This window comes from Rhincodon typus, chromosome 20, assembly GCF_021869965.1.
Source record: "Rhincodon typus isolate 14 chromosome 20, sRhiTyp1.1, whole genome shotgun sequence".
Lineage (NCBI taxonomy): Eukaryota > Metazoa > Chordata > Chondrichthyes > Orectolobiformes > Rhincodontidae > Rhincodon > Rhincodon typus.
The window spans coordinates 39540189-39554596 of NC_063351.1; the positions used below are offsets into that span (position 1 = coordinate 39540189).

Below are 14408 nucleotides of genomic sequence, written 5' to 3' on the forward strand. Positions count from 1 at the left end.
CCTACGATGACCTCTGACCATTTGCTTTATGAGATCCATTATCTCCCTCATGAACAGTTGATCTGGATTCATTTCTCCAGTCTCTGCAGTGAGGCTCGAACACACTACCATCTGATTCACTCCAGTGGGCCTCTCAGAGAGGTATAATATTGACTGAAGACCTGGAATAGCAGTCTGTCCTGTCCTTCCCATGAATAATCTTTGGGATATGGAGAATTATTTAATATTTCTGTACAATATTTGAAACTGTAAGTATGAAGGAGCAGGGAATGGTTGGGTAGGAGTAATTAAGGGGGATGAATTCCGTGGTTCAAGTATTTCTGCAGCTACCAGAATCTCCTGCTTTCAGAGTCTTGTAAATGGCCACGAGTCAAGAGTGAGAACTGCTTGTATTTTTGGAATGTTTGTGAATTGGGAGATAAGATCTGAAGCATGAAGTATGGTCACATTCAAAACCACAAATAATGGATCTGCTGCAGATTTTGATTCATACAATCAGACCCTGAGCACATTTATGCTAAAAGTATTTATTGAAATGTTTGACAGATTCACTCGGAGAAGGAATAGCAGTAATTTAGGGAAGAGCAAATCCATAGTGGGACCGAGGAACCATTCCTGGAGTGGAAACCCACCTGAAGGGATTAAAGGCCCTGTAATGGGTGCCAGGTGTTGTTGGCCATCACTACCCAGGCAGCCAGTGCTCGGCTGGTGATGAGGCCTTGTGTTGTTAACCAGGTCCGGTTTCTCGGTCCCTATTTACCATCACCCAACCTAGAACCAGCGACTGATTTTAAAACCTTGCACTCATTAAACACAATCAGGCAGCTGAAGGCTGCTTAGGGGCACATTCTAATCAGTTAGTGATAAATGGTTGAGGTTCCTCTTTAACCAGATTAATGAGTGAACAACCTCATGACATAGGGGTAAAGGGCATTGAGTTTGCCTCTTTCAGCTCAGCCACTGGACTGTGTCACAGTGACTATGAGCCAAGAGAAGCTTTTGGAGCATCGAATGTGACTAGCAGTAACATGAGAGGATTTCAAAAACACCCATCCCAATGGCTAGGGTTCAAGGGAGATGTCTCCATCCCCATGAAGTAGAGAAACAGCAGGTTGATCACAGATCTGAAATAGGATCCTCTAAGGAAAGCAGTGTTGCCACGTGAAGTCAAAACTAGGTGAGAACGGACAGGGAATGTACTGAGAATATGCTTCCATCACTCGTTCACGCTCTTCCCCCGCCCTTCCTAAAACCTCCCCACTCTGCCCTGGCAGAGTGTGGCCAGCCTTTACAACTTTGCCAAAGCAGTGTTGACCTGTGGACAGCATGGATTGCAGCCCCTAAGTGAGGTGAAGCTGGCAGTCAGTTCCAAGACTGATCTCAGGCTGACAGAGCAATCAGGGGCTCCTGCTGGCTTGGAGTTTGTTAAGAACAATCCTTTGGCAGGTGTTGAATAAATCTGGTGAGGAATCCACTTTGTTTTGTTTCTTTTTAAAAATTATTTTATTCCAAAAAGAAAAGTTTTACAATTTTAAATAAGACAGGCTGTAAAATAGTCAGCTGGTTAGTGGCACCTATGTAACCGACAGGAACCTGATGAACAAGAGAACCATCAGAGCAAGAATTAAACTGTACAAATGAACAGAAACAAAACAACTGAATCATTCTTCTTATCCTCTGGGCTACCCAGACACTGGGCAGTGGCCATTCTGTTTGTTCAGAACTCATGCTGGCTCTTAAACCATGGACTCTCTACCTCCAACCCCAAGGCAACTATCTCCTTCCTGAGAAAACAGCAGGTTCTGCTATCACTATCTCCCAAAACTGCTTCTCAAACTCTTCACAACTTTGTGAGGTTGGCAACATGGTAGATTCATATCAAGGAGCTGTGCTTGGCTGTTATTGGCTCCTTCCTCGTGAATCTGAGGATCCAGTGAAGAGGATTTGGGATTGTAAAAGGTGATGCTGTTCCCATTGACTCTGGCTTTCTCCTTTGATGTTGCCTGCAATTGCTGAGGGGTTTGGAAGCAGGAGTGGCAGGAAGATGTCAGCTGTCTGCCTGTTCTGGATGGGGTTCCACCACTGGGAGGGGTGTGTCACCTGTACGTTGATTATCCTGAACTGGAGGTCACAGCCCTTCTGCTGGGACTTTTAATAATTCTGTTCAATTGTTGATATTGGGCACCAGCTATATGTAGACAATGGAAGAATGGACATGAGCCTGCTCCCTTATCATTGATCAAAGGACCCAGATTCTGAAAGGGCTTGGCAGGGCTGACCCTGACAAGCCTAAAGGGATGGTTATTTAGGACTGAGATGAGAAAATTTCTTCACTCAAATGCTTATTAATCTTTGGATTTCTCTACCGCAGAAGGCTGTGAATGTTCCATCATTGAATATACAAAAATGAGTTGTTTAGGGCAAATGGCCTCCTCCTGTGCCTTACTGAGTCTGTGCCAGCTCTCAATTCAATGAGTCCCATTCCCAAGCTCGATCCCTATAGCCCAGTGTGTTCATTTCCTTTGAATCACCTTTCAACTTTGCTTTGAAATCATTAATCATTTCCACTTCCAACACCCTCGTGGGCAGCAAGTTCCAGGTGATTGCCACAGTCCCCTGCAGCTGCTCACAAAATCTTAAATGTGCGCCCTGGTTCTTGTACCATCAGCTAATGGGCACAGCTTTATATTGTGCCTGATGCCTGTCATAATCTCATGCATCTTTATCAAATCTCCCCTCATCTCCTGTCCTCCAAGTAGAACCACTTCAACCTAATCTCATAACTAAACCAACCCCTCGTGCCCCATTCTGCATCCTCCCAAGGATCCTCACATCCTTCCAGAAATGTGGTGCCCAGATGCAAGCTGGATCCTGAGCAGAACTCTTGAAAGATTAAACGTGACACAAATCCATAATGGGATTATTGGTCTCTTCAAGGAACCTGTGGGCATGGCCAGCAGTTGGGAAGGTGGAGATGAGGTGGAAGGTCAGCCAAGATTGTGATCAATGTCAGAGAAGGCGCCAGGGAGAGGAAGGTATTCTTCTGCTCCTATTTAAATTTGAACAATGTTTGGTGATTAATGGAAAACTTTGGAGTATCATCTATGACCCATGTGACCACTGAAATGGAATGTTTCAGAGATTTCTGGCATTGAATGGCAATGCTCCAGGAACAAATAGAGAATGGGGAAGGGGAAGCTCATACAGCAGTCTCCCCACAGATCCGTCGCTGTCCATCTGTTTCCATGGTTACAATTACTGTGCAATTAGAATCCAGGATTAACACGCTGTATTATAGAGGCACAGAAAAGAAATTTGCATGAGTTTTTCTTCTGATGTTAAGCTGCTGAATAAAGAGGGTGAGATGCAGGCAAAGTCACTGCCTGTAGCCAGAAGAATAGAAGCAGGAGTCAGCCCCTTGAGCCTGCTCTACCCAAGTCGCTGCATCACTTTAGGCCGTGAGCTCGTCGTTGGGTCCTCCTGTGCGAAGACTGACCTACAGAAAAAAATGATTATTATAAAACACAATTCCTTCTCTGGATAGTATCAGGTCAGTGGTCAAATTAGGGATCAAGAAAAGATGGGGTTGAATCACAGAAGGGTAGGGTATGGTTATTATATACATTTTAAAAACCTATAGATCCCTGCAAAACAGCTCAGACGAGAATGTAGGTCTTTCCTATATAGCTTCACTACATTACCTGTAGATTTTCTTCTCCTTTCCTTCTGATCAGACTGTGTCCCGAGATTGGTGTCTGACAGCAAAGTAGCATAAGATTCCCCAAGTTTCCCTGCAACAAAAATCAACAGAAATCAGCAAATCTCCTCCTGCTGCAGGGATCTTGCTGGGTCTTTCCCATTCTTCCCACCAAACAGATGACAAAAGGAGAAAGACTAAGCTTACTTGCTGGGATTCTGATGGAGGCAATTATGTTCTCTGTGTGGGCCATTGTTACTGAATTGCCCAATGTAAATGGGTAACCATCTGTTAGTGAGGCTGATGAGCCATTGCCTTGCCAAAAGGATTGCAGGAAGGATTGGCTTGATCTCTGGATAGGAGCAGTGCATGTTGGTCAATGGGTATGTGTCAGGTACTCATCTATACAGACTTGACCAAAGCTTCCTACCTGTACAGGTACACATTTTCATCCATCCAACTGATCAAAGTTCACCTCTCTCAAGCTATTCTGGTTTACCAACTTTGGTCAGCCATATTCCTGGAGGTTTTATCACATAATCCTGCCATCAAATGCCACCATCCTAAATTAAATAATTCCTTCCCACTACCCCACCATCTACTACATTTTTATAACTAATACACAATTGCATGCAAAAAGAATGTATAAACCACACCAAATTTCTAAAGTCTTGATGATTTTGTTCTGCTCACAGCAGTCTCCCAGAAAAGGCTGTTTCATTTCTGAAGGAGGTTAGTGTCCTCGGACAATCATGTGGACGTCTGATGGCCCCATTGACCGACTAGAGTTGAACAGACCCTCTAATTCCTTTTGCTCAGGATAGACAACAATGAGTACAACAGGCTGGCAGTTCTCATGGATAACTTTGCAGAATAACCTGGTACTAGTGGTGGGCTGTATATGTGAGTAACATATCACAGATAGCTCACAGGGTAGAGATACAGCATGCTCTGTAGGAGAATGAGCCATGACAGTGAAGTAGAAAGAGGCTCCCACCTTTTTGCAAGTCTAACTCAGCATCGCTCCTGTAGGTCCCATCATGCCAAACTCCTCCTGAAGAATGGGAAGAACTAGAGGAAGTTGATTGACTGGAGGAACTGTGTGATGTTTCAGAGACACGACGAGCTCCAGATCCATCTGACTGGCTGGAGAAGCTGGATAATGTATGGTGTGATCGACTGGCTGCAATTAAATAAGAGATACTTACTAATCCTGATCAGCAATGTAAGTAGTGACTCGGTATACATCCCACAATAAAGTAAATTTGGGGCAGGATCTGCGAGTCTGGTGTAGGGGGCTGGAGTCAGAAAACAGATAAATTGTGATTTGGAACTGAGTTACGACAGTCTCTCTGGATTACAGACAGTAATTTGCATTTCTCTGGGTTACAATGCAAGTGATTATAGTCCCTGATTTACGGTGAGAGTAGCTACAACCTGCGGGTTACAGTGAGAGTGATTTCAGTCTCTGGATTACAGTTGCAGTGAGAATGATTGCAGTTGCCAGGTTACAGTTATGGTGAGAATGAATACAGTCTCTTTGGGTTACAGTGAAAATTATTAAAGTCTCGCTGGGTTACAGGGAGAATTATTACAGTCTCAGAGATAATGGTTGCAGGGGAGATTGGAGATAGCAGAAAATTAGGGGTGGAAGGAACTGTGGTCTTTGAGTGGTGATAGGTATGGGAATTGGACTGGGGAATTAGGTGAGGGGTGGGAATTAGGATGGGGGTATGCATTACATCCCTGTTGATGAACATGCCCCTCCCCTGTTCACCTTATTTCAAATCAACTGATAGAAACTGCACAATTTTTATAATTGTCACTCAGCCATTGAATGTAAAATTGGCTCCACCGACCTAAAAATAGGGAAAGTGAAATTGAAGTACAGAGACTGTGTGTGTGTGTGTGTGTGTGTGTGTGTGTGTGTGTGTGTGTGTGTGTGTGTGTGAGTGAGAGAGAGAGATCACAAAAGGACAATGAGTAAGTATAATGAACAACAACAACCTATATATCTATATAGCACCTTTGAAGCACCCCAGGGTTTTTCACTGGAGCAATATATCAAACCAGGTATGATAGAACAAAAACAGAAGTTGCTGGATAAGCTCATCAGGTCTGGCAGCATCATGAAGAAAAATCAGAGTTAATGTTTCGGGTCTAGTGACCCTTACTCAGAACCCAGACCTGAAACATTAACTCTGATTTTTCTTCAGAGATGCTACCAGATCTGCTGAGCTTTTCCAGCAACTTCTGTTTTTGTTGCTGATTTACAGCATCTGCAGTTCTTTTGGTTTTTATCGGATATGATAGAGTCGCATCAATGACATTTGGTGAGGTGACCAAAAGCTTGATTGATGAGCTATGTTTGAAGGAACATCTTGAAGGAGGGAAATGAGGCCAAGAGGCGAGGGGAGGGTATCCCAGAGCTTATGACCCAGGAAGTTGAAGACACAGTGAATGGTGGAGCAAAAATTGGGAATGTATAAGGAGCCTGAATTCGAGGACCACAGCTATCTCAACAGTTACAGAGCCAGAGGGGGATTACAGAGAAAGTGAGGAGGGGTTTGAAAACAGGATGGGAATTTTGAAATCAAGGCATTGTTTGTCTGGGAACTAATGTAGGTCAGTGAGCACAGGCTGATAAGGGAATGAGAATTTCTGCAAGATAATACATAGGCAGAAGAGTTTTGGATGATCCCAAGTTTAAAGATTGAAGAATGTGGGAGATTGGTCATGAGTGTTTCTGAAAATTCAAATCTTGGTTTAACAAAGGCATAAATATGAACAACCAATCTTACATTACCCCACCAATACTGATCACTGAAAATTAAAATTGTTCCTTGGAGACAGTCAGATAAAAGAAGGGAGAAGCAGAGATAGAACACAGGTGTCTGCGAGTGCAGATCAAATTAACTTTATTCACAACATCTACCATTTCAAACAGTGAATCCTTAATGTGACTGACCTCCTCTTGTAAGTGTTGCACCACCTCCTGATGCTGCTGAATGTACACCGAAACCTAGAGACAGAGAGAAAAATTGGATTTTAAAAATGGAAAACACTTGAATTCGGATAGAACCTTTCACATCCCAAGAGGTGACCCTCGGCTGGGAGTCAGGGTGACCCTAGGCATGGAGTGAGGGTGACCCTCAGTGAATGAACACATCCCACACAGTTTTCAGCAGGAGGCCTAGAAAGAGTCAGGAGACTAATCTTGCAACCCCCTCCCCCTTAACAAGGAAAGATTGGACAGACCTGGCTTTAGGCAGTTTAGAAGAGTAAGAGTGACTTGATTGAACATACAAGATCTGAGGGGTCTTGATAGAATGCCTGCGGAGAGGATGGGAATGGGGGAGTTGTCTTATGAGAACAGTCAGAAAGGCTAGGTTTGTGTCCGCTCAAGTTTCGAAAAATAAGTGGTGACTTGATTGCAACATATAAAGATCCTGCGGGATCTGGTTAGGGTGAATGTGGAGAGGATGCTTCCTCTTATGGGCGAATCTAGAACCAAGGGTCATTATTTTAAAATTATTTAAAGTAGAGATGAGTTGAATTCTTTCCTCTCATATTTGGAACTCTCTGCATGAAAAGGTGATGGAAGCAGAGTTGTTGAATAGTTTGAAGGCAGAGGCATAGAGATTAAGCAAGGAAGTGAAAGGTTATCAAGGGTGCATGGGAATGCAGATTTAGCATTACATTCAGATCAGTCACAATCTTATTCAATGACAGAGCAGGCTCAAGGGGCTAAGGGGCTGAGCCTTGCTCCTCGTTCTTATTGTCTGTAAATGTTGTTACATGAAGTTTAAGACATTTGCATTATAATTGTTCAACTGGGGAACTGTGCAACTCGGATGTTTCGACTAAAATTATAGATTAGAGATACTCATCAACAAAAGTTTGGTTACAGCACTGAAACAGGCCATTCATGCAATCATGTCCCACTAGCTCTGTAACAGCAATTCACTTTGTCCCATCTACACTATTTTCCAAAAGCCAAAGCAAACTTATTTTGTTAGTGGCCCCATGACCATGCGGCAGTCCCTTGGTGCTGACCCCACGACCGTGCAGCGCTGCTCCCATCACCAGGGAATCCCCTGAATGCTGCACAGACCCACCACTGTTGTGATTCCTTCACAAATCCCTACATTCTCACCTCTCAGGTATTCATCATACGCTGTCCTATTCCCATTGAAGAATTTCTCCCAATTGTCTTCGAGAATGCCAGATGTCCCAGATCCTCCTGAGCTAGGTGACCTGTACACAGTCCAGCCATTTTCTGCAGAAGGACAATAATGGAATTGGTTACAAGGTTGACTTATAAAACTGTTCATTGGATGATACATTGTGGCAGAGAGTTTATCGGTTCTTTTAACTGTTGTTGAGTGAACACAAGTTCAGGCCATTTGGATTTTAACTACTTCATCAGAAAATGATGTAATTGGGGTGTTCCAGATGGAAAGTAGAAGTTAGAGTCACCAAAAATCAAACAAAGATTAGTTTCAGCACTGAAAGAGGTCATTCAATCTAACGTATCCATGGTCTGTAAGAGTAACTGACCTTGTCCCAGGCCCCCTACCATTTCCTCATAACCTTGCAATTTCTTTTATCTTCAGATAATGATCCAATACCTTCTAAAAGCCACATAATTCTCAATCTCTGACCTGCTCTTGCAACCATTGTCCCTTGACATTCAACGGCATTAACATCGCTGAATCCCCAATTGAATGTCAGGGAACAATGGTTAGATTCTCTGTTATTGGAGATGGTTATTATTTGGCACTTGTGTGTTGCAAATGTTACTTGTCACTCATCAGCCCAAGCATGAATATAGCACCGGTTTTGCTGCATATTAATATATACTGTTTCAGTATACGAGGGTCATTGTGCAATCATCAGGGAACACCCCACCTCTGACCTTACGATGAAGGGAGTGTCACTGATGAAGCAGCTGAGGATGGTTGGCCCTAGTTGTTACCCTGAGGAACTCCTGCAGAGATGACCTGGAGTTGAAATGACTGACTTTCAACAATCACAACCATCTACCTTTGTGTCTGGTATGACTCCAATCAGTGAAGAGTTTGCCACCTGATTCCCATTTAATCCAATTTTGTTAGGGCTCTTTGATGCCACAATCGGTCAAATGCAGCCTTGATGTCAAGGGCGTCACCTCACCCCTGGAGTTCAGCTCTTTGTCTATGCTCCCAGCAAAGGCTGCAATGATGCAGGAGCTGACTGGCCCTTGTGGAATCCAAACTGAGTGTCAATGAGCAGGAAATTTCTGAACAAGTGCGCTTGATAGCACTGTTGATGATACCTTCCGTAATTTGCTGATGGTCAAGAGCAGACTGAGAAATTGGCTGCATTGGATTTATCCTGTTTTTTTTTGTGTACAGGACATACCTGGGCAACTTTCCATGTTGCTGCGTAGATGCCAGTGTTGTAGCTGCACTGGAATGGCTTGGCTGGAGACTTGACTAGTTCCGGAACACAACTATTCAGTCCTATTGCAGAATTGCACTATCATGAAGCCTCCTGTAGTATCCAGTGCCTTCAGCTTTTCCTGATATCACAGAGTGAATTGAATTTGCTGAAGATTGGTATCTGTAATGCTAATGACCTCAGGAGTAGACCAAGATGGATTATCCACTCAGCATGTCTGGTTGAAAGTGGATGCTAATACTTTAACCTTGTCTTTTTCACTAAAGTGCTGGGATCCCTGTTATTGAGGATGGGGATGTTTATCTACCTCCTGCAGTTTGCTTATTTATCCACCACCTTTCATGGCCAAACTGCAGAACCTAGATATGATCCGTTGATTGTGGGTCACTTATCTCTGTGCATCATTTGGTGCCGAGGTTATTTGGCGCATACATATTCTAGTTTTGTAACTTCACCTGATTAACACCTTGTTTTTAGGTATGCCTGGCACTATTCCTGGCATGCCTTCCTGAACTCTTCATCATTGAATCAGGATTGATTTCTTGGCTTAATGGTAGTGGGGAATAAACCAGGCCATAAGGTTAAAGATTTGTGGAGTATAATTCTGCTGCTGCTGATGGGGCATAGCACCTCATGAATGCCCAGTCTTGAATTACTGGATATGTTGGAAGTCTATTCCATTTACCTTGGTGATAGTGCCACTTAATTCAATGAAGGTGATTCTCAATGTGAACATTATCTGCACAAGAAAGGTGTGGTGCACACTCTTACCAATAGTGTTATGGACAAATGCATCAGCGACAGGCATGTTTTTCCCTCTGCTTGGTTTGCCTCACCACTTTCTGTAGGCCCAGTCTAGCAACGATGTCTTAAATGATTACAATCACCCTCCCAACCCTGCCAGCCTTCCTTCAGTCCAAAAAACAACCACTCACTGCTGTTTCCCATTATCAGCCACCTTCTTACCTATGCTGCCATTGACCTTTTTTATTCTATAGGCTTTAATGAGAAACCTGTTGTGTGGCACCTTATCTAGTATGTTTTGGAAGTACACACAGACTATAACAACTGTATTACCCTTATCAACGTTGCCTGTTACCTCAAACAAGCATGGGGGATGGGGGTCCCCACACAATGTCAGTAAATTCTGTAAAATTCCTACTTCTCACCTCGGAGATATTCCTCGTAGGCTGTCCTGTTCCCATTGAATGCTTTCTCCCAATCAAACACAGAACGGCCAGATGCCCCAGGTACCTGTGATGGTTGGGATGAACCATGTGATGTGTGCACACTCCACCTGTTACCTACAAGGAGGACAACAATGAAAGGCTGTTTAATGGATGATATCGTATTGCTATAGTAAGTTGGATGACAGCCTGCTTTTTAAGAACGATACAGGTGAATGCTTGCCTCTGTCAAAGTTTGTCCTAGGTTAGGGCAGCATTCCGAGACGTAGGGATGGAAATGTATAATAAAGTATGATGGCTTAAAATTTTCTAAAGCCGGACATCTCACAATGTTCCCCATTAGTAAGACTTAGAATTATTTGTCTGGGTTTTTACAAATGTTGCCTGACAAGTTGCTGAAACTGTGAGCCTGTAGGGCAATGAGGACACCAGGGGTTTTAGTCACTCGGAGATAGCAAAAACTGCAGATGCTGGAGTCAGAAACAACACAGTGTGGAGCTGGAGGAACACAGCAGGCCAGGCAGCATCAGAGGAGCAGGATGGGAGGTGGGCATCACTGGCTGGGCCAGAATTTATTGCCTGTCCCTAATTGCTGCGGAGAAAAGTGGTGGTGAGTGCCTTCTTGAACCTCTGAAGACTATTTATGTAGGCCATTGTCATTAGCTCTCACTCACTAACAAGTCTGATTATCCACCAGGAAATTTGTGTCACAGATCAAACGATGCTATTAGGGAAGAAGTTCCAGAATTTTGACCCAGTGACACTGAAGGAAAAGTTTTGAATATAAAACGAAGAACTGTGGATGCTGGAGATCTAAAACAAAAACAGAAATTGCTGGCGGAAATCAGCAGGTCTGGCAGAATTGTTGGGAAGAAAGCAGAGTTAATTTTTCAAGTCCAGCGATTCTTCATCAGATATATTTTGAAGTCAGGATGGTGAGTGGTTTGGAGGAGAATTTGCAGGTGGTAGCGCTCCTATGTATCTACTGCTCTTGTCCTTCGAGATGGCAGTCATCATGGGTTTGGAAGATACTGTCTAAAGGAGACTTGAATATCTGTCATGCATCTTGTAAACGGTACGCACTGCTGCTACTGACTGGTGGTGGAGGGAGTGAACATTAGTGATGTGATGTCAATCAAGTGGGTTACTTTGTCCTGGATGGTATCAAGCATTTTGAGAGCTGTTGGAATTGCACTCATCCAGGCAAGTGGAGAGTATTACATTCACACTCCTGAGCTGTGCCTTGTAGATGATGGACAGGTTGTGCAGAAATGAGAAGGGTGTTACTGTAGGATTCCTAGTCTCTGACCTGCTTTTGCACTTATATCCTAGCCTATTTTGTTTTATGTCAATGGTAACTCCCAGAATGTTGACAGTAAGCAATTTATTGACGGTAATACCATTGAATGTCAAAAGATGATGGTTAGATTCTGTCTTGTTGGAAATGGTCATTGCCTAGTACTTGTGTAGGTCAAATGTTACTTGTCATTTATTCAGCCCAAGCTAGGACCTGAGGAAAACAGAGCAAACACTTTATCTTTTGAACCAGTAAGATTAAAGGATTGGGAAAAAATATAGCAGAAGGACCAATATAGAAGGTGAATTAGATGGAATTGAGGGATTTAGAATCAAGGTCTTTGGAATACATATTTACATTTAAGGACAGTGTGACTAAATTGGAAGCTGTGGAATAGTTTGGATCTTTTCTGGACTGAAAAGGTTTGCCATGTGGTTTTTATCAAGTGATGAAGTCAGCAGCTTAGTGTGTGCTGTTTACAGAAAAATTGAGAGTTTGGAGCTAAACTTTCGAGTAGACAAGAGCAGGTTTATGGACCGTATTTACTGGAAACCCTGATTTTGAAAAGACTATAGGTGTCTTTATGCTAATTGCCACCTAGCAACCCTTGCTGGACTTAGTTTTTGTTCAACAGACCTGAGTAGTCAGTTTAAAGACACCACAGAAGGTTCAAGTCACCCCTTTCTCAAGAGAGGTTTTGGGGGACCTGACAACGTTCCAATCCTAGTATTTATGAATACTTTGTAAAATCTGAGAAGTTGAATTGTGGCCACTTCCAAATACTTGGATCCAGATTAATTGCAATCAGAACTGTACATCTTCCGATAATGTTGGCAAATTCAACTTCATCAGCTGGAAACACCGTGGGCTGTGATTAAGGGATATGGGGAGGAAGTGGGACTGAGGGATTGTGGGAGGATGTGGGACCGAGGGATTCAGGGAGGAGTGGATCAGTAAAAGAGATTTTACACTGATTTCGGTTCTCTTCTGCTCCATGAAATGACCTGAAAGATTGATGAGTCAGTCCCAGAAAAGTTGTCTAACATGTCTCCACAGATGGTTTGCTGTGTAAAACAATTTAAACACTCACCTCCTGCAGCCTGGGCATTCCCTTGTCCTCCATCCACTGACCCCAGATCAACTCCATGTTCTTAAACAAAGGAAATAAATGATTTAAATCATGTTTTCCAAGGATAGTGAAATCACCTTCAAAATTCAGGAACTGAGGAATGTAAATATGAGGACTACTTGAACTCAGAGAGATGAGATAAAGTTCAGAGTCCTTAACCATAGAGAATTCCAGATCCATCATCCTGTCTCTTATCCCCAACTCCCAATGCATCCCTCCTCAACCTCTCTCTCCCACTCTATCCCTGTTTGCATCCCACCCCACTTAAAAATTTCTTTTCCCCAAATGCACACATTTCTCATTCTCAAACTCTTCCCATCTCCATCACTCACAATATTACCTTCTTCCACACCCAGCCTCTCCCTTACAGATACAAACTCAGTCAGTTGGACACACATATTCTCTACCAATGCTAATTCATGACCTACCTCTCAGGTACTTCTCCAGTTCGGTATCATTTCTATATGTTCCATCTTGCCAGAGTACTCTGTGACGTCCAGGACCGCCAATGATGATGGTGCGAGTATCGATCAGCCCATTATCTGAAACAGCAAGAGCTAGGTCAATGTTTGGAGTAATGATGTGCTTGCTGTGAATGGATTCATGTGATGCACTTGCAAAAATTAGACATCATCTCCTGATCTCAATTGCAAAGTGGTTAATTTAAGGTCATTCAAAAATAAACATTGTGGATTATGTATAGTTGCGTGTATAACATTGTCAAACTCCCTTGAAAATGTCTTGCTTCAAAGTATTTGAAAATTGATTCCCAAACAAGTCAAGGTGAAGCTGGCATTCTCCATTAGCCAAAAGGATTCCCATTCTCTTTTAGTTTGAGATTATCGTATACTAATCTTTTAATGTACAAATTGACATGAACTGCCACTTTGTTGGAAGCATGGATCTCATTTCTGAATCCCCTGTAGATATCCTTAAAAAGAACGATTACCCCCTTGTGGATTTTTCATTGATTGATGATGGAGGAAGTGGTGGGATGGTGGTAGAATCACTGGACTAGCAATCCAAAGCCATGGTTTAGCATTCTGGAGGCATAGGTGAAATGGCTGGTAAGATTTGAAAGCAGTAAAAATGTGGAATGAATAATGAACACGTAACCATTGTCAATTGTCGCAAAAACCCATCCGGTTCACTAATGTCCTTTAGGGAAGGAAATCTGTCATGCTTATCTGGTGTGGCCTACATGTGACTCCAGACCTGCAGCAATGCAGTTGACTCTCAACTGCTCTCTGAAATGGCCCTAATAAGTCACTTAAAGAGCACTTAGGGATGGGCAATAAATGCTGGCCCAGCAACGTCCACATACATGCGAACAAGGAACAAGAGTAGGCCATTCATCCCTTCTCAAGCCTCTATGCCATTCAATACGATCATGATTCATCTGATTTTAATCTCAACTCTACTTCTGCAAATTCTGTAATTATGAATCTATCCATCTCTTAAAAATATTTAAAGATTCTGCACCCACTTTTGAGGGAAGGGAATTTTAAAGACTCACAACCCTCAGAGAAAAAATGTTGCCACATCTCTGTCTTAAATGGATGCTCCCTTATTTTTAAACTATGATCTAGATTCTATCATAAGAGGAAACATCCTATCAATATCCACCAGTCAAATCCCCTCAGGATTCTGTTTTTG

General features: G+C 42.9%; 1 protein-coding gene across 2 annotated transcripts in view; it reads right to left on the reverse strand.

The window, feature by feature from the left end:
• Positions 1-511: 511 nt before the first annotated feature.
• col17a1a (collagen, type XVII, alpha 1a) overlaps positions 512-14408 on the reverse strand; it is an 81341-nt gene continuing 67444 nt past the window's right edge. For both annotated transcript variants that reach the window (XM_048608870.1, XM_048608869.1), the window contains 8 exons: positions 13181-13294; positions 12714-12773; positions 10309-10443; positions 7854-7976; positions 6666-6719; positions 4695-4880; positions 3702-3791; positions 512-3496 (listed from right to left, as the gene is read on the reverse strand). In XM_048608870.1, coding sequence (XP_048464827.1) covers positions 3447-3496; positions 3702-3791; positions 4695-4880; positions 6666-6719; positions 7854-7976; positions 10309-10443; positions 12714-12773; positions 13181-13294 — 812 coding nt within the window. In that variant the 3' untranslated portion in view covers positions 512-3446. The remainder of the gene's footprint in view (positions 3497-3701; positions 3792-4694; positions 4881-6665; positions 6720-7853; positions 7977-10308; positions 10444-12713; positions 12774-13180; positions 13295-14408) is intronic.